This window comes from Chelonia mydas, chromosome 19 (genome assembly GCF_015237465.2).
Source record: "Chelonia mydas isolate rCheMyd1 chromosome 19, rCheMyd1.pri.v2, whole genome shotgun sequence".
Lineage (NCBI taxonomy): Eukaryota > Metazoa > Chordata > Testudines > Cheloniidae > Chelonia > Chelonia mydas.
In genome coordinates this window covers 15,129,355-15,150,390 of record NC_051259.2, presented here as the reverse complement: position 1 = coordinate 15,150,390, position 21,036 = coordinate 15,129,355, and the positions used below count along the sequence as shown (strand labels likewise).

The following is a 21,036-nucleotide window of genomic DNA, read 5'->3' as shown; positions in this document are numbered from 1 at the left end:
GTTTGCTACCTGTGGAGATGCCACTCCAGTTGCTTAACATAGACTGAGTGAAATATGGCTATGACCGAGTTTAGCTGGCCCTGGACCATCATCTCTCCCCAGAGCTATACCAGTCATGCCTAAATGTCTGCCTCTGACCAGCTGGCAATTTGATTATATAATGGTCTCCACTGAGATGTGGTGATATGACAAATTTATTGACCAGAGGTGGTAGGTAAAAGATGATGGTCACGGTGAAAATAACTCTCAACTGAGCTCCATGGCACATGTAATGCTGTTTTTACAGGTATGCCTTCTGGCCAGTTTGAACCCTGTGCAGTGGAATTGTGAAAATAGATCAGAAAGACACCTAAGCAGTGAGTGACCTATGCACTGAGAGACATTCATGGCAGAACTGTATTGCACGTGATCTCAGCTTACACTGAGACTGCATACTTGGAGATTGGCATGGTTCTCTTGGACCACTTGGTGGTTAATCATGTTTGAAGCAAATGTAATTCAGATGGCGGCTGTAGTACCGGTGCACCATTATGAGCACTTTTCTGTGTACACACAAATTATGTTACTGGCTTAAGTATATGGAGGCAAACTTGTCAAATGTCTCTAATCTAGACAAGGCTATGATGGGTTCCATCGTGGTGCTCAAAGTTAGTTAACTTAGTTAAACTTTGTAAACTTCTCCACAGATATCCCTCCTTCCAACCTTTCTGCCCTGAAAGTTTTATGACCATAAAAACAGGTAGAAGCATTTTAGGGCTTTTGCTAAGTAAACAGATGTCTTTATTTTGTTTGCATTTGTCTATAGTGTACTTCTGATGCCTTCCAGTTAATTCACAGAGTAAACCTTAGGATACCTTTTTGTTAAAATTGAAAAGGTAGCTGAACGTACTTTAGAGTAGCTGACATTTTCTGCTGCCGTTGGAAGTGAGAAGGCACAGCTTTGAAGAGAAATGAGGTGGCATGGGGTTTAGACCTCTGCAGACGTTTGCAGGCCATTTGACTCGTCTTCCATTCGGCGGAGGAGGTGTCTTTGCCACAGAACAGCATGATGGGGCAGCCTTTTTTCCTAAGAGGAGAGAGATTAGTACACAGTTAGAAAGCAATACAGCTAAGCCAGTTCTAAGACAACATCATGGAGTGTGTTCAGCTGTTACGATTATTGTGCTGTTGTTTGTGTGTTAAGTCAAGAGGAAACGAGTTCTTTCTGTTTCAACATCAACAGCAATGTGTGACACAGTTCCTGTTCTACCTTGGTGGGTCTTGCGATTATTGGCAGATTTGCAGGCCTTGGAGCTTCATGGCAGCCCTCAGCTTTGGCCGCTTTTCTGAATTCACAGTCCAGGTCGACTCCTCTTGTGTCTGACCAGGAGTTGGGAGGATTTGGGGGGAACCCAGGCCAGCCCTCTACACCGGGTTCCAGCTCAGGGCCCTGTGGAATGCAGCTGTCTAGAGTGCCTCCTGGAACAGCTGTGTGACAGCTACAGTTCCCTGGGCTACTTCCCCATGGCCTCCTTCCAACACCTTCTTTATCCTCACCATAGGACCTTCCTCCTGGTGTCTGACAATGCTTGTACACCTCAGTCCTCCAACAGTCCGCGTTCTCACACTCAGCTCCTGGTGCCTCTTGCTCCCAGCTCCTCACACGCACACCAACAAACTGAAGTGAGCTCCGTTTTTAAAACGCAGGTGCCCTGATTAGCCTGCCTGAATTGATTCTAGCAGCTTCTTGATTGGCTGCAGGTGTTCTAATCAGCTTGTCTTAATTGTCTCCAGAAGGTTTCTGATTGTTACCTTACCCAGGGAAAAGGGACCTACTTAGCCTGGGGCTTATATATCTGCCTTCTATTACTCTCCTATAGTCATCTGGCCCAACCCTGTCACAAATGTTAAACTATTGTAGCATGATTTGGGTGAGGACAAACAGTACTTGTTGAATTAGAAAACAGATTTGTGTTGTTTAGCACTGGGGGAAGCTACCTCTAATTCCCAGGAAATAGCACTTAACTGGTAAATTGCAGTGACTTCCTGTGAAAGTTGGTAAGTCTTAAATTTTTAGGCCCTGATGACATTTTGAAAAATTTTGTCCTGGTTTCATGTCCTAGATAATTGCATCTGTGCAAAGCTGAGTTTACACTGGTGCGGCTTATTACTGAAGTATGTCATGTGGGTGTATGCTTGGGGTTTGTAGTGCTCTAACTACATTGATATAATCAAATCAGTGCATGTTTTTTGTATTATCACCAAGGCTGTTGACAGTAGTTTGTTAGCATTTTTCTAGTAAAAATTAAATAAATCATTTACCAATATTAACGTTTTACTTGAAAGGTGACCTACATTAGAAATTAAGGTCTTTCCTACCCTGGAAGACTGTGGAAGACTAATAGGATTATGACATTACAATCACTAAGGAAGTGAGACTTGATTGAGAGGGGTTTTTCTTTTTGAGTGCTAGTCTCTGTGTGTTCCTCTGTGGAGTACCTATGTACTCCTTGCCCCCAGAGCTGAGGAATTTTGCAAGCAATGTCCATTGGTCCACATGTGCCCTCTGGCTCACTTAGTGCCTCTGACCATGGAGATAGAGGGTGGGGTGGACTGACGGCCTCTCCAGTTTCTTATCACCGCCACATCGTCTGGATTGGAACCTCCAGTCTGAAGCTTCAGCTTTCTTCTGTAACAGTGAAAATATATTTAGATATCTGTAAATAGATTTTATATTCTTGAGTTTTAAAATTTTTATATGACAGTTTGTGTGTTATAGTCTCCCCAACCCCCGTACTCTATTGAAGTTCTGGGCTTCAAAATTTGTGCTTCCTGCCTGCAATCCTTCTTGGTCATCAGTGACCACCAATGCTGCTTGTACTGCTTTGGGGTAGCCCACATCACGGCAAGATCCAATATATGCTGTTCATTCCCTATCTGTACCTGGGAAGGGCAAGAACTTCACCTTACAAAGCACCTAATGGAAAAGGTCATGAGGCCGTGGTCGGACCCAGGCTCGGGGACCCCACCATACATCAACCTGACTCAGGAGTGAAGGAGTCTACCCCCAGAGGTCCCTGTATGGGGTCTTATCAGGAGTGCAAGTTATGTCTTCCTCCAAATCCACTTTGAAGAACCTAGGTCTACAGAGGCAACATGCACTAAGCTTCCACCTCTCCCCGCACAAAAAGAGAATACAGCTGCGCTCTCCCCTTATGGAGTGGGCCCAGAAGAGGCGGAGGAAGCAAGGTCTCTATGTCCCCATGCTGCTTCCTCCAGCATCTCTCTTCCAGAGTGGGGAACCAGGTCCAGGGGGTTACCCTGGGGACCACCTAGGTTACACAGCCACCATCTCCTTCTAAGGGAACCTTCAGAGCCCAAAACTGGCCTTCTCCTTCCAGACCAGGGAGCTGGGTTCAGTACTTCTTCTTTTAGGACTCGAGCACTAACATAACCCCGTACATGCATGTCTGCGCATATGTGTATCTTCTTCTGCGTTGTCTTACTTCAATATGCAGCCTGGTATTTACACTCAGACTAACTTATTAGCATAAACAGATCGACCCAATGTAGTGTATTGGTTTTTGTTAACATAATCAGTATTTTAATGTGTTTGAGTGGTCCAGATTTTGGTGAAAATCAGTGTAACAAAACCAACTAATAGCTTTTGTAAAACCCAGGATTTTTTTGTAAAAATTGAAAACTAAGTCCTTGGGAATGCTGGAATATTGCTTGTGTGCCATCCAAATATCTGGAACCATTTTACTAATTGCCCCTTTAATATGCAAATGTGAACTGTAGAGGCTGATCTGTCTAGTTCAGATCCTGTCCGCTTTGTTGGATTCATGCATGCATGCGCCTCTGTCCCCTCCCACTCTGCTTGCTTTGCTCTTACACAAGCTCTCCGTGCCTAAGGTTTGCAGCTGGTTGCCTAAGGGTATGTCTACACTACGAAATTAGGTCGAATTTATAGAAGTCGATTTTTTTAGAAAGCGATTTTATACAGTCGATTTTGTGTGTCCCCACAGTAATGCACTAAGCGCATTAAGTTGGCGGAGTACATCCACAGTACCGAGGCTAGCATCGACTTTTGGAGCGTTGCACTGTGGGTAGCTATATCACAGTTCCCTCAGTCTCCGCCGCCCATTGGAATTCTGGGTTAAGCTCCCAATGCCTGACTGGGCAAAAACATTGTCGTGGGTGGTTTTGGGTACATGTCGTCAGTCGCCCCTCCCTCCATGAAAGCAATGGCAGACAATCGTTTTGCTCCTTTTTTCAGTGCGGGTGCCATACTGCTTTCAGCAGACAGTGCAGTAGGACTGCTAACCGTCATTGTCATCCACCGCTTCCACTGCCACTCTGCTCTCCTGATGCTATGAATCCACCTCGCAGGTCCTCTGTATATGACCATCATCATCCACTGCTTCCGCTGGCACTCTGCTCTCCTGGTGGTCTCTCAGGGTCGCTTCCGCTGCAACTCTGCTCAGCTGCTCTTGTCTCGCCATACCCCGGCAAGTGTGCAGCCCGCTTAGCTGTTGTGTCCTGGCAGCAGACTGTGCAGTAGGTCTGCAAAACTGGTCATCCAGCCACCGCTTCCCCTGCAACTCTTCTGTCCCGCAAACGCCATACCACGGCAAGCATGGAGGCTGCTCAGATCACCGCGGCAGTTATGAGCATTGTAAACACCTCGCACGTTATCATGCAGTATATGCAGAACCTGCAAAAGCAGGCAAGGAGATGACTGCAGCGTGGTGATGAGGACATGGACATAGACTTCTCTCAAAGCACGGGCTGGCAATTTGGCCGTCCTGGTGGCAGTGGGACAGGCTCATACCATGGAATGCCGATTCTGGGCCTGTGAAACAAGCACAGACTGGTGGGACCTCATAGTGTTGCAGGTGTAGGATGATTCCCAGTGGCTGCAAAACTTTCACATGCCTAAGGGCACTTTCATGGAACTTTGTGACCTTGCTTTCCCCTGCCCTGAAGCGCCAGAATACCAAGATGAGAGCAGCCCTCACAGTTCACAAGTGAGTGGTGATAGCCCTCTGGAAGCTTGCAATGCCAGACGGCTACCGGTCACTCGGGAATCAATTTGGAGTGGGCAAATCTACTGTTGGGGCTGCTGTGATCCAAGTAGCCAACACAATCACTGAGCTGCTGCTATCAAGGGTAGTGACTCTGGGAAATGTGCAGGTCATAGTGGATGGCTTTGCTGCAATGGGATTCCCTAACTGTGGTGGGGCAATAGATGGAACGCATATCCCTATCTTGGGACCGGACCACCAAGGCAGCCAGTACGTAAACCGCAAGGGGTACTTTTCAGTGGTGCTGCAAGCACTGGTGGATCACAAGGGACGTTTCACCGACATCAACGTGGGATGGCCAGGAGAGGTACATGACACTCGCATCTTCAGGAACTCTGGTCTGTATGAACAGCTGCAGCAAGAGACTTACTTCCCAGACCAGAAAATAACCATTGGGGATGTTGAAATGCCTATAGTTATCCTTGGGGACCCAGCCTACCCCTTAATGAAGCCATACACAGACACTTTGGACAGTAGTCAGGAGCTGTTCAACTGTAGGTGGAGCAAGTGCAGAATGGTTGTAGAATGTGCATTTGGACATTTAAAAGCACGCTGGCGCAGTTTACTGACGCGCTCAGACCTCAGCGAAACCAATGTTCCCATTGTTATTGCTGCTTGCTGTGTGCTCCACAATATCTGTGAAAGTAAGGGGGAGATGTTTATGGCGGCGTGGGAAGTTGAGGCAAATCGCCTGGCTGCTGATTATGCACAGCCAGACACCAGAGCAGTTAGAAGAGCACAGCAGGGCGTGCTCCACATCAGAGAAGCTTTGAAAACCAGTTTCATGGCTGAACAGCCTATGGTGTGACAGTTCTGTTTGTTTCTCCTTGATGAAAACCCGCCTCCTTGGTTCGCTCTACTTCTCTGTAAGCCAACTGTCCTCCCTTCTCCCCTTCGATCACCACTTGCAGAGGCAATAAAGTCATTGTTGTTTCAAATTCATGCATTCTTTATTAATTTGTCACACAAATAGGGGGATAACTGCCAAGGTAGCCCAGGAGGGGTGTGGGAGGAGGGAAGCACCGGGTGGGGTAGCGGAGGAGGGAAGACGAGGCCACGCTGCACTTCAAAACTTATTAAATGTCAGCCTTCTGTTGCTTGGGCAGTCCTCTGGGGTGGATTGGTTGGGTGCCTGGAGCTGCCATGCCCCCTCTCCCCCCAGCGTTCTTGGGCGTCTGGGTGAGGAGGCTTGGGGAGGAGGGCAGTTACACAGGGGCTGCAGTGGCAGTCTGTGCCTTTCCTGCATCTCAACCATATGCCGGAGCAGATCAGTTTGATCCTCCAGTAGCCTCAGCTAATGCTCTACTACAGCATGATGAGACTACTCCAGTAGTCTCATCATGCTGCCACCACCTGTCCTCTTGATCCCGCCATCTGTCCTCAACCAGGTGACCATGGATGATATCACTCTCCTGAGGATAACACAGAGAGATAAAGAATGAATGTTGCTTGAATGCCAGCAAACACCTGGACCACACTCTGCCATGTTTTCTTATGCAGCGATTTGCCAGCAGATCGAGGGACGTGATCGTTCCCCTCTATTCGACATTGGTGAGGCCTCATCTGGAGTACTGTGTCCAGTTTTGGGCCCCACGCTACAAGAAGGATGTGGAGAAATTGGAGAGAGTCCAGCGGAGGGCAACAAAAATGATTAGGGGTCTGGAACACATGACTTATGAGGAGAGGCTGAAGGAGCTGGGATTGTTTAGTCTACGGAAGAGAAGAATGAGGGGGGATTTGATAGCTGCTTTCAACTACTTGAAAGGGGGTTCCAAAGAGGATGGCTCTAGATTGTTCTCAGTGGTAGCTGATGCCAGAACAAGGAGTAATGGTCTCAAGTTGCAGTGGGGGAGGTTTAGGTTGGATATTAGGAAAAACTTTTTCACTAGGAGGGTGGTGAAACACTGGAATGCGTTACCTAGGGAGGTGGTGGAGTCTCCTTCCTTAGAAGTTTTTAAGGTCAGGCTTGACAAAGTCCTGGCTGGGATGATTTAGTTGGGGATTGGTCCTGCGCTGGGCAGGGGGTTGGACTAGATGACCTCCAGAGGTCCCTTTCAAGTGTGATATTCTATGATTCCAGACTATGTGCTACTGGCCTGCGGTGGTAAAGTGTCCTATCATGGAGGATGCAATAAGGCTGCCTCCCCAGAAATCTTTTGCAGAGTTTTTGGGAGTACCTCCAGGAGAGCTTCATTGAGATGTCCCTGGAGGATTTCTGCTCCATCCCCAGACACGCTAACAGACTTTCATTAGCTGTACTGGCTGCGAATGGATCCCAAGTCTTCAGGGCAAATTAATCATTAAACACGCTTGCTTTTAAACCATATATTTATATTTACAAAGGTACACTCACCAGAGGTGCCTTCTCCGCCTTCATGGTCTGGGAGCCCGGCTTGGGAGGGTACTGTCTCCAGGCTGATAAACAGTTCCTGGCTGTCGGGGAGAACAGTTTCTCCGCTTGCCTGGTGTGCGCTATCTTCAACCTCCCCCTCCTCATCATCTTCCTCGTCCCCAAAATCCTCATCCCTGTTGTGTGAGACTCCTTTAGAGAAGTCCACGTACAGGTGTGGGGTAGTTGTAGGGGCACACCCTAGAATTGCATGCAGCTCATCATAGAAGCGGCATGTCTGGGGCTCTGACCCAGAGTGGGCATTTGCCTCTCTGTTTTTTTGGTAGGCTTGCCTGAGCTCCTTAAGTTTCACACAGCACTGCTGTGGGTCCCTGTGATAGCCTCTGTCCTTCATGCCCTTGGAGATTTTTTCAAATATTTTGGCATTTTGTCTTTTGGAATGGAGTTCTGATAGCACAGATTCTTCTCTCCATACAGTGATCAGATCCAGTACCTCCCGTTCGGTCCATGCTGGAGCTCCTTTGCGATTCTGGGACTCCACGGTCACCTCTGCTGATGAGATCTGCACGGTCACCTGTGCTGATCAGCTTGCCACGCTGGCCAAACAGGAAATGAAATTCAAAAGTTTGCGGGGCTTTTCCTGTCTACCTGGCCAGTACATCCGAGTTGAGAGCGCTGTCCAGAGCGGTCACAATGGAGCACTGTGGGATAGCTCTCGGAGGCCAATACTGTCGAATTGCGTCCACGCTAACCCAAGTTCAATCCGGCGATGTCGATTTCAGCGCTAATCCCCTCCTTGGGGAGGAGTACAGAAATAGATTTTAAGAGCCCATTAAGTTGACAAAAATGGCTTCGTTGTGTGCATGGGTTCAGGGTTAAATTGATCTAATACTGCTAAATTTGACCTAAACTCTTAGTGTAGACCAGGCCTAAGTGAGAGTGGAGGATTGATCTATTATGCAGCCCTTGTTTTGATATTCCACCTTTCTCTTCTGAATCTAGATTAAATTTTAAAACAATACTGCATCTTTTGGGTCATTAAAAGATGGTTGAATTTTTAGGCCTGACAACTTTGAAAGATTAGCACTGCAGCACATAAGAACACGTTAACTGCTGTGCATTACACTTGGTAATCATTAAGGAAATTGCTAGTTTCTAGTACCTGGGTGTCTGGAATGTCTGATTAGATTATTAAGCCCTGTAGCAAACATACACCAGTCACTTTTTCAAGTAGTCCCATTAAACTCAATGGAACTGCTTATATGAGTTAAGTTACATGTACCTTTGCAACATTGGACCCCTAGTCTGTTGTTATAGTTGGATTGTTTGAAGTAAACTGTGTTTATAGGGGAGATTTACCTGTAGTTTAAACATAAGTTTCTATGATGACACTTCCTGGAGTTCAGTCATTACATATTGAATTTTGTATTTTGGAACCAGAGTTAGTGTTAAGTGAATCGGTGCCATAAGCAAGTAATAATTTTGGCAGGTGATCGTGAGCCAAAAGAAAAGTCAATATTTTGTTCTCAAAATATAATTTGAAAAGATTTGGTAAATTTGTATTGCTGATAACTGCCCATAGAAAGATATTGAAATATAGGAACATTCCTAATATAGACTTAAATTAAAGCTGAGTACATGTTGTCTTGCTTTTTTCCTTTACCTCACTTTTTCATTTTTAAAATGTTCCATTCTGTATTTTGTTTGCAGTTCTTTTTTTCTGCCATTATCCCCTCACCACCTCTTTCCTTTAACTTGGATCTTGGGTCTTCCTGCTATGACTTTTATCTGTTTGTCTCCCCCTCCCCAGCTTTTTGAGATTGATAGATTGAGTCAAGGGAAAACAGTATCTGTCTCCCACTCCCTAGATTCTTCCCTCAGTCTCCTCCCGTTGTAGTTCCAGGGATGTTGCGGTTGGCTCTAAGGGTTGGCTCCTTCATCTTTAGACAGGCTTCCAAGGATGGAGTTCCTTAAGGTTGCTGCTGCTACCACCTTTTTTCTTTCTTGAAGTTAAATGTGGAAGAAAGGAAGGTGATTCACAGAGTCAGAGATGATTCTTTTCAGAGTAGCAGCCGTGTTAGTCTGTATTCGCAAAAAGAGAAGGACTTGTGGCACCTTAGAGACTAACCAATTTATTTGAGCATAAGCTTTCGTGAGCTACAGCTCACTTTATTGGAGTGTAGCTCACGAAAGCTTATGCTCAAATAAATTGGTTAGTCTCTAAGGTGCCACAAGTCCTCCTGTTCTTTTTAGAGATGATTCTGCTGCTTGTAAGGAGTTGGGCGTGAGAAGAGTCTAGAGTAGAAGTCTTGGAGCAAAAGTTTGGCAACATTGTTGATACCTTACATGAGTGCCTACCAGGCCTGTGCTGCCAATGTTTCAGTTCACATTTTCCTACTTTTAGGGAGACATTTTATATGCTGGAAGTCGTGAGACCTCTCTTTGAATCTAGGTTTTGTCACTTACACACTGTGACTTGGGGCAGGTTGCTTCCCTCCTGTATCTAGCGTGTCTATCTGCACTATGAAGAGTGATTCTTACTCACCTTTGTAAAGCACTTTGAATTGTATAGATGAAAAATGCTGTGTAACCGCTAAGAAATATTAGAACACTACAAACAGTGCTTTCTCTCGGAATAGTCCTTGTGTTGAAAGCCTTTATTAATGTTTCACTATGCAAAACCATTTTTAAACAGTTTGTTTTGGGAGAGGAGTTTTTATTGATAATGTGATTTCCGACTCTTTGATCAGAAGACCTGCTAAGTTGCTGAAGAAACAGTTGTAACCTGTTCCTTAAGGCTTATTGTAAACTTGGAGTAGTATAAAGATGTTCAGAGAATCTGGTGTTTTTTTAAAACTAACGTGCATCTGAATTTGCACTTCCTATCCCTCGCAGGCAGAATGTGTGATATCAATCTATGTGGATCAGGTAAACTTTAGTAAAGAGCCATTGTAGGCTCAGATGGTGAGGTGCTGTTTAAGGCTGCTGATTTTATGCTATATACACTGCCAATCTGTTGATTTTAAATGTTAGTGCTACTTCAGAATTTTTTTTGTTTTTCATTGTTTAATATTGTGAATGTTGGTTCTATCCTGTCTTTTAATGGAGATCATGTTAACCTCTGCATTTTTTTCATTTGCTTGTGCACAGAGATATTAATGCAGCTCTTTTTTCAATATTAATCTCTACTGTAGCAAGGGAAATCACTCTTATCTGTCTTAAAGTTGCTTATTTTTACTTTTGAATATATTTGTAGAATTGGTAGAAAATATACTCCAGATTTTAAGAGTTGTAAAGGTAAGTCATATTTTGCACCTAAACAGTCTTGTGGTGTACTTTATTAAAGAGTAAGGTTCACTGGCATTTTATGTCTGAAAAAAAATTATAAACTGATTACCTTTTTATTTGTAATAGGAATGAAATATAGTCAGTGCCTCATATTTTTCTCCTCTATTTATAACAGGTGCGTTCAATGGATGAACTGAACCATGATTTTCAAGCACTAGCTCTGGAGGGAAGGGCTATGGGAGAGGTAAGTGAAACATCTTTAGAACAGGTGTGTATGTGTGTGTGTATGTATGTGTGATGGAACGAAGGGAGAAGAGGTCATTCTTCAGAAATGAGAGGTGGATTCTCTTCTCAAAACTACATCCACTACTCCTCCCTTGAGGAAGTCCTGCGTCATGGCTGTTGCAAAAAGTCTGTTAGAAGGCACTCCAACCTAGGAAGAGAAACTTCTGAGCCCTCCATGTGTTCTACCATCAGCAAGTAATAAAATGGTGCTTGTGCTGAATGGTGGAAACATTAGAATGGAACTTGCTTAATTTATGTGAAGGGGTTTATATGATGGGCTTGTCTGCAATAGCAGGGAACTGGAGTTGATAACCTAAGAGATCCCTTCCAGTTGTATGGCCTGTGTTCCTATGTCTTGCTACGAGGTATCATACACTTGTCCCATGTTCCTTTTAGGTATACAGGTAATTAATAGACAACATAACCAAGGCTGCTGCTTTTTTTTTTCTGTAAGTGATTGTTCTCCATTTCTATAGGCAGCTTTAGCTATTGTGATGAAGTTTAAAAAGCTATACATGGAGATCTTGCCGCTTTAAACTAGTTAGACATCTTAACCTCATCCTTCAAAACTGATGGGTGCCTATTTCTGTGTAAGTTAATAAGAACACTGCGAAGGGGCAACGTCCAGGGTGGTAACTGGGGCAAAAAGCAAGATTTCCCCCCTCCACTAAAATGATCCTCAGTCCATGAAGTTGTGTGGGTAAAAAGTTCTCTTGTGAGTTTACCAATGCCAGCAGAAGAGTTAGAAAGAAGGTTATCAGGTCTTAAATGAAAAAAAGTAATAATAATTTACTTAATTCTCGTATCCTAAGAGGAAATGTAGAATTACTAGCTTCAGATATGGTGTGAAATGTGACAACGCAAATGACCAGCCCAACTTTAAATGTCCATGTTAGTTGCAAAACATGTTTTGCTCTCCCGGTCTCTTCCAGCTCACTTTAATATTCCTTCTGCTGTTCAAAGACCAGTTTATTTTCTCTTCTGTCTTGTGAGTTGGCTGGCTGGCTCCTCAAGCCAGTGTTCTTGTCAGAGTGGATAAAAATCAATGATTTTTTAAAAAAAACCCAAAATACAGGTTTATTTAGAATTAAATTTGAAATAGACAACCTATGTTAACGCCTGAACTTATTATAATCCTATTAAAATAATTTAAATTCAGTTCAGTTATTCAAGTAGTAAATGTTTGCTGCCAGAGTTTTAAAGAGAGTCAAGTTATTGAACAGGTGTAAATGTCTGTCTAAGCACCTGGAACCAGAGTTTGAAGAGCCAAACCAGTTTTTTTTATAGCTGTAGGTGCAGAGAGAATATTTATTTTCAGTTCAGTCGCTATTTCAATTTAATCACTACTTCATTCAAAGTTGAGTAACCTATTGGAGTTAGAAAAAGCAGGAAAGTCTTGTTTTCCTCTTCAAATATCTGAATAAAAATGGAGGGGTGAGGATGAGATCTGCTAATTCTTAAATCTTGAAGGACATGGTTGTTGGGGATAATTTCAGTTTGTTAACTATAAATATTTTGTTTTAATAAATCAGTTTTAAACGTAAAATGTAGAATCATAGAATCTAGGATTGGAAGGGGTCATCAGTTCCAGTGCTGAGGCAGGACCAAATAAACCTAGGTGTTTTGATAAATATTACATATCTAGCACATTTAACATCATTTAAAAATGGGTTGTGCATTGTAATTGAATTCCAGTTTCCATCCAAATGATCTTGGCACTAATCATTTAATAAATACCGCATCATTCACTGTTCTCTATCATAATGTAAATATTAAGAATCAGAATAAATGTATATTAAGCTATGAAGTTACTTAAAAGAACATGTACAGATATAGTATATCCTCCTAATTAGGGAAAAAATTAGTTTAAAGTCTGTATTTAGTTGAAAATCAACATGTTTTAATGATTACCAGCCAATGAAACTTGACCTTTCTTTATGAAAATAATGAAGTACAGAAGCAAAAAGAGATTAAAATAGATATAAATCAAGGCTTCCTGCTTGCTGATTCTGATCTTTCTTAATTTTTGTAAAGAGAGTGACATTGCTGTTTACAAAAGAACTCTGCACAGTGTGCTATTGTTCTTTATCCATGCCAGCTACATGGGATTAGCAGTTTAGGTGTAATGTATATTTAATTTCTAAAAAAATCCACCTTGCTTATTCCTCAGATTGTAATGCCTTTGATGTCTCTGTTCCCTGGCTGAACAGCTCAGCTATTTGCAGTGATCTTCCACACTCTTGTTGGTTTTCAGTAGGGGAGCATTGCTAGGGAAAGCTTTAACATGTACACTTGTCTCGTTGTTGGTCGTAATGTTCTGTTTGGTATTGACTGTGTGAGGGTCCACAGTCTACATAAATGTACTGAATCACATATTATAGATTGAAAGTTGATTTCCATCTAGTCCCTCTCCAGGCAGGGCAAGACTTTTTTTTTTTCTTCAGCACATTTTCTAGAGCTATGTCCAGTCAGGTTTTAAATACCCCAAGCAGTTGGGCTTCTGCCACATCCCTTAGACCAGGGGTGGGCAAACTACGGCTCGTGGGCCGGATCCTGCCCATCATGGCTTTGGATCCGGCCCGCGGGATTGCTCCCCATGGTGCCGCAGGCCCCGTGTCGCTCTCAGAAGCAGCTGGCACCATAAGGGGGGCAGAGGGCTCTGTGTGTTGCCCTTGCCTCCAGGCACCCCCCAGCTCCCATTGGCTGGGAAAGGGGAACTGTGGCCAATGGGAGCTTCAGGGGAGGTACCTGAAGGCGTGGCAAGGGCAGCGTGTCCTTGCTCCCCCCTCCCCCCCCTTCCCCGGCGCCCTGCACGGACATGGTTCCAGCTGCTTCCCTGAGTGGCGCAACATGGGGCCAGGACAGGCAGGCAGGGAGCCTGCCCTGTCCCCGGTGTGCGCCCCTTCCACCCCAGAGCTGCTTTAGGTAAGCAGTGCCGGGCTGGAGCCCGAACTCCTGCCCTAAGCCCCCTGCCTGCACCTCGCACCCCTGCTGCACCCCAACTCCCTGCCCTGAGCCCCCTGTCTCACCCCTCCTGCACCCCAACCCCTTGCTGCACTCCGCACCCCTCCTCTGCCCCAATCCCTTGCCCTGAGCCCATTCCTGCACACCGCACTCCCTCCCGCGCCCCGGCCCTGCATACAATTTCCCCACCCAGATGTGGCGTTCAGCCCAAAAAGTTTGCCCACCCTTGCCTTAGACTCTTATGGCCCAGTACATCCTTAGAAGCTTTCCTAACATTCATTGGGAATTCTTCTATCCTGAAGTTTTGTCCTCTTGTGACATCTTTAAATAATTCCTTTGCATCCTTAATGTTTGCACCTTTAATATATTTGTAGACCATTCTCTGTCCCCTCCCTCCTACGTAGGTGCTGCTTAACCAAACAGTGCATGTTTAGTTTTAACTATTCCTCATAAGTCGAACACTCCTCTCCATATCATTTTAGTTATGTGATAAATAAAAACAGTACACCAAGCTTCCCAACTAGTCCCAGCATTCAATTGCTGGTCAAATACCAGAGTGAGGTTGATACCCAGTATGAAAGTAGATAGACCTATTCAAAAATAAAACTGCAAAATAGCAGATGATTCAACAGGCTTATGCTCAGTATAGTACTCAAAGAACAGAGCTACACACCAAGATAGCTGTTCCAAGATATTTTCAGTGTTTGAAGCATTGCAAGAGGCAAGTAACAAAGCTTTTAAGTGGAAATAAGATAAATCATAAAGTCTGATCCTGTCCTCAGAGGATCTTAAAATATGTTCCAGTGCAAAAAGTCCCCCTGGCAAAGTTCCTTGGATTACAAACATCATCCAGTCCATACGTGCAGCTAACATGCTGAAATCTGCTGTATGGAACTACAAAAATCCTGCCCATTCCACCTTGAACTATTGTCAATATACAGACATCAAAAAAGAAAAGTACTTACTTTCCTCAAGCTAAGCAGAAATACTTTGGATGATATACACAATATTACCAAATCTCTCTGTGGTATAGCTCTACTACATATACATTCCAGAAGAGAAGGAGGACTTGTGGCACCTCACGAAAGCTTATGCTCAAATAAATTGGTTAGTCTCTAAGGTGCCACAAGTACTCCTTTTCTTTTTGCGGATACAGACTAACACGGCTGCTACTCTGATTCCAGAAGAGGCAGCTTTAGTGTGTAGTGGCTTCTTTTTTCATTAAATTTTATTCTTTCACTAACACAAGGAAGTTTTAAAAATCATTCTGCTTGTCCACCCCCATTCTAGTCTGTTGTGGAGACCAGTCCCAAGGGGGCTTTAGATTCCATTGGTGACCCTTTAGTGACAATCCCGTTTTGCTTTGACAAATGCTACTCTTCAAAATGCCTTTCTTCTTACATTTGGTATGTTGTGAGAAGTGCAGAATTGCAGCTCTGTAGCCGTAGAAGGGGGACAGCACCAGCCCAAGCTTCTCTTGCACAGCTCCATCAGTGTAGCTGCAGGGACGACCTTGGACTGTGAGAAGTATACTTCAGTCTGTACAGCCCATTCAGTCCTTGGCCTTTGCTGAGAATCTTGGAGTGTTGATACTGGTTCTTTCCAGCCGGTTCCCAATAGGCTACCAGACTTACTTGACATACTGGGTAAAAGCTGTTTAGCAGCCTGTTGTAGCTCTTAGTCACTATCGAGTTGGGGTGGATTAAACCAACCAATTTGAATTGCAAAAGCTTAATAGCTCATTACAGATTCACTGACCCAGCCCCTAAAATGCTTGTTTTTAAGTCATGTGGTTGGATGTTGTTTTCTCAGTTGCTAAATTCAATCTTCCCAGGAATTGTGATCCCTCTTTGGGAGGCTGTAAATGGCTGCTCTTCCCCATCCCTTTGCAGATGTTGAATGACATAGGGTAAAAACGCATGTTTGTAGTTCCATACAGTAGTAGTTCAGAACAAAATATTGCTGCTTCCCGAATTACACCATCTCTGTGTTTTTTAAACGTGCTGTGTTAGTGACTTTCACATGAGGTCTGGTCCCTCCATCCACTATTCACAAAGATCAGGAAACAGTGTTGTGCAGGTGCTCTCTGAGTAGAGTTCTTATCCCTCTTGCAAGACACGTCTGACCAAATTGTGCCATTTGGTCATAGGCCCACGATGGCTCTGTGTAGAACCTCTCTGCCCAATGAGGAGTGCAGGGAAGTAGTGCTTAAGAAGGCACAATCCAACCCAAGCAGACTGGCATGCCAGAGGATGATGCAGGCTGATCCAGTCTCTCAAGGAAAGAGGTTCATGGTCCTAGCTCCTTCCCAGAATCTTTAGGGCATCATGTACCCCTTAGGCACACACCAGTGGGCTGCACAAGAGGGCATGAGGAAGGCTCCTTGCGGGCTCCTCTCTCCACCTGTGAAACTATCTGACCCTTTAACAGGAGGGTAAGTTTAAGTCCTGAGCTTCCATACCTTTAGGAATCTAGATATTTGACTTTTGCCGCAGGAATGATTCTCTGTCACTTAACTCCTTCATCTACTCAATTTAAGAGCAGTTTGCTCACTTTACAGCCACATTATTACCAAAGCAAATGATGCAGTGTTCGATGTTGGTGATTCTTGCTTCTAGCTTATCTGTAACTTGTTTTTAGCACAGTCGATGCTTTTGCTTCGCTGGTTTTTTTTTCTTGTGCTGATCTAGTTCTGATTATAAATTTCCTGCCTTGACAGAAAACCTGGAACTGAATGCAAATTAGATCTGTGTCTCTGTTTTCTCCCATCCTTTCTGTAGTCAGATTCTTTGGAATCTAGAGAATATCAATTCACTTGGTTACAGTGAGTGTTGAGAGAGGAGTCCAGGAGGTGTGGTTTGACTTTAAAGCACGCTAGATGTGTTCCCAGTTGGCTTCCTTCTTATTCTACAAAACGTTTTCATCTGTGCATGTTATTCAGCTGTTAAACTTTTCTCGATTGTAACCATGCTGAAAAGTGGCAAACTTTAAAACAACATAAGGATACTTCTATGCCAGTGATTCCAACAATACATTGAAAAAAACCGAGGAGTACTTGTGGCACCTTAGAGACCAACAAATGTATTTGGGCATAAGCTTTCATGGGCTAAAACCCACTTCTGGGTTTTTTTGCTGATACAGACTAACACGGCTACCACTCTGAAACCGTACGTTGGTTTATCAAAAGACCAGAACTCACTCATTGTCTTACAAAACAGTGTTTGAAGATTCTTAGAAGACCAACAAAAAAATTATGCTAGCTGGAGACAGCTGTGGCAGTGAATGATTAACTAGAACAGATAAATATTTGCATGTAAATAAAGATTAAACAACTTGAATTTGAGATGTTAGAACTTCGTCCTTTAAATTTAGAATTTAAAAAAATCTAGCAAACTCTCCCAGCCCTGGAAAAAGAGTCCCCTTCCTCCTCCAACAACCAAAAGCAGTTCTGATCTTCTAAAATCTTTCAGAGTAGCAGCTGTGTTAGTCTGTATCTGCAAAAAGAAAAAGAGAGTACTTGTGGCACCTTAGAGACTTAACAAATTTATTTGAGCATAAGCTTTCGTGGGTTACAGCCCACTTCATCGGATGCATCTAGCTCACGAAAGCTTATGCTCAAATAAATTTGTTAGTCTCTAAGGTGCCACAAGTCCTCCTGTTCTTTTTTCTAAAAATCTTTGCAACTGGGATTTAAAAAGTAGCTGCTCAGGATATTATGGATGAATCCACTGGATTTAAAAGAGCATTCTGAATGCTCCAGAAGAAAATCCATCAAAAGCTATAAGTGAGGAGTCCACCTTAAAATTACATGATCAGAGAAAGAACCACCGTGTTTGAGAGCCTCCCTTTTTCTGTGCCGATCTGTCAAGATCATGCTTATTTATATGCGTCCTCCTGATCCCCGACATCAAGCTTGTGACCCAAGTGAAAAGGCATTCCCCAGTTCCATTAAAAAGGATCACCTTGGAGAAAACACTTCTCTTCTGCTTAGCAAGGTCCTGATCCTGCAGTATGATCTGTGTGAGCAAGCCCTCGCTCAAGTATGAAAGCTCATTGAAGCCACTGGGGCAGCACTCCCACGGGTCAGATAGTAGGGTTAAGGCCTTAGTTTGTAGTACTATTGGCTCAAGACAGTGGAAGAAGGAATGATAAGAGATCTGTGTTACTAAGGGCTCTGAAGACTGGACTTGGAACTGCTAATATCCGTTGCATGTGGTATGAAAAATCTCAAAGATGAATTATTAGAAGTGAGGACATACATAGATTTATTTTAGTACATCACTTGATTAAGATGTTTGTCTTTAGTGAAGTGCACAGACATTTTGAGGATATCTGCTAAGACCAAGGAAACACCTGTGCTACACCTCTATTTGATATCTGACCATATCAGTTGACTAAAAATCTAAGGACATTCCTGTATATATGGTCATGTTACATAATTTGGGGTTTAACAATATTTTTGAGGAAATAGGTTGTCAGAGGTTGGTGTTTTTCATCTTAACCCTCCAAATGGTGGTTCTCTTGTTTTTTTTTCCTCCAAGTGCTAAGGTCTCTATATAATAACAGTTTGTATTCTTACAACGTCTTATGTTAGTAAGGACATTTGTAGGAATTTCACAGAGTGCACTGTTCAGGCATTGAGCTAGTCCACAAATTGAAGTGTGAGGTTTGGGAGAGGGAGGTCACTTCAATTTGCTTTCTAGTCAAAGCAAAGACTACTGTTTGATATCACTGCTCTTGTTTACCTAGTCAGATCTGGCCACAAGATTCCCTCTCCACTATGTATATGTTTGTGCTTCCTTTTCTCATCCACTGGCTTTGGTGCAGCAGTTTACCAGCTCAGCTCTTAGCGGTATTTCAGTATCCCTGATGAAGCTAGTGCACATCCACCACTTCTTGAGTCAGCCCTATTGGATTAGTTGCAATCAATGCAGGGCTGCATGCATTGACTTTATAGACAAGTGTGTTTTTAATATAAAGGCTTTAGAGCTATGCAGAAAACTGCACTTCTCTTTTTCCTAGACACTGCACTAGCTTGATGCTGTTAGTTTGCGTTGTGTTTCTATTGAATGTGAAGGAGAGAACACTGACAAAAATATCTAAACAAATAATAGTAAAAAAAGAAAAGAAACTAATGCTTGGGATATGTGAGAGGAAAAGAAGGAATGTTCAGATTATAAGTTCCTGATTTTTGAATGTCATCTGCAGGAAATGCAAGCTCATTAACACTTGTTTGCACACTGAGCTAAGACTGGCAAGTTCACAGAAAGAGAAGGATGAGTAAGAGACAGCCCCTTTTTCTTCTGTTGGGAACGAAGGCATTGAATGCTTCTTCCTTCTTCCTGCCTCTATTTCTGCTCCCCTCTATATGGATTTTGTAGCAATATTCATCAGCACCTTGTGTTAATTCGTTTGAGGAGTTTTCTGAAGCCAGTATACCGGGGTGGGCAAACTTTTTTGGCCCGAGGGCCACATCAGGGTCGCACAACTGTATGGAGGGCTGGGTAGGGAAGGCTGTACCTCCCCAAACAGCCTGGCCCCCTCCCACTTCCCGCCCCCTGACTGCCCCCCTCGACCTCCAACCCCCCTCCCCCCCCCGCTCCTTGTCCCCTGACCGCCCCCTCCTGGGACAACCGCCCCTTCCTTACCCAACCCCCCTGACTGTCCCGACCCCTATCCACACTCCCGCCCCCTGACAGTCCCCCAGGACTCCCGCCCCCTATCCAACCGCCCTCTGCTCCTCGTCCCCTGACTGCCCCCTCTTGGGACCCCCCGCCCCAACTGCCCCCCAGGGTCCTACCCCCTTATCCAACCCTCCCTGTCCCCTGACTGCCCTCCCGACCCCTGTCCACACCCCTGACAGCCCCCCCGCCCCAGGGTCTCGCACTCCCAACCCTCCCTGTGCCCCATCCAACCGCCCCCTACTCCCTGACTGCTCCCCAGGACCCTCTGCTCCCTTACCCAAACCTCCTGCCCCCTTACCAGCCGCAGGAGCTCACAGCCGCGCCATCTGGCGAGAGCCAGCCACCCTGCCCAGTAGGAGCGGCGGGCCAGAGTGCTGCCTGCATGGCTGCAGGGGAGGGGCCAGGGACTAGCCTCCCCGGCTGGGAGCTCAGGGGCTGGGTAGGACGGTCCCACGGGCTGTAGTTTGCCCACATCTGCTGTATACAAACCAAGACATCATAATGAGATTATGAGAGAGTTTAATGTCTTGTCATAATTCTTAAAACAACAAAACCTGACAATACATAGTTTTTGAATTCATAAAATGCATTGCTGCTTCATTGGGGTAGAGGTGCAGGATATTTTAAAAACACGCTTCTCTTCTACATTGTAACCTTCCCCATCTTCAAAACCCACCTACTGAAACCAACTTCATTCCACCCCTTCCCCCTCCCCTACCCCATAAACAAAATTATCATCTTTAACACTTCCCCTTCGGTCACATACTGTGGAAAAAGGGAGCCTTGCACTCTGTCCGAAAGCTAGAGATTTGGATTCTTTGGTTAGTGGGAGTGATCATCATTGTGGAGGGCCATCTTCTGAGAGCACAATGGCACCTCTTTCCTCCTCCCTAATATCTACATCTGTTCTGTTTTTATTTAGATTTGTCAGGGTGCTTTGTCTTATACTGTGCTGTTATGTTTTAATAAAAACAAGGATATTTAGGAAGCATACCGAGAATCATTTACATGTAAAGGAAGTCTGCACCCATTTTGATTTACTTTCTTTCGCCATATCTGTTGGGCTGAAGAGTCACTTAAAGGAGATCTTGAAGGAGCAGTTGGTAAGGGAGAAGAACTAGGAGTGTGCAAAGACACAGAAGCCCAGAGCAGTCAAAAAACTAAAACAACATCACTTGGAAAGAATAAAATTACAGAGAATATACGTGCATTATGGGAATTACGAAGAAGTAACAACAATAACACAAGTATGTGTTGGGAGGTGAGTGTGAGAGAGACTGTGTGCGCGTGCTGGCTGCTGGGGAAATTTGAGAGACTGTGCGCTGTCTCTTTTAGCACAGCGGCACTCACCAGAAGGCTAGTTCAGACTGTGACAGCTGCCAGTAGCTCTGTCCTGCCC

General features: G+C 44.3%; 1 protein-coding gene across 14 annotated transcripts in view; it reads left to right on the top strand.

Annotated features, from left to right (window-relative positions):
• The window catches only part of PUM1 (pumilio RNA binding family member 1), a 135,420-nt gene that overhangs the window by 23,896 nt on the left and 90,488 nt on the right, over window positions 1-21,036 (top strand). For all 14 annotated transcript variants that reach the window (XM_037882043.2, XM_043532006.1, XM_037882039.2 and 11 more), the window contains one exon: window positions 10,880-10,948. In XM_037882043.2, the coding sequence (XP_037737971.1) occupies window positions 10,880-10,948 (69 nt within the window). The remainder of the gene's footprint in view (window positions 1-10,879; window positions 10,949-21,036) is intronic.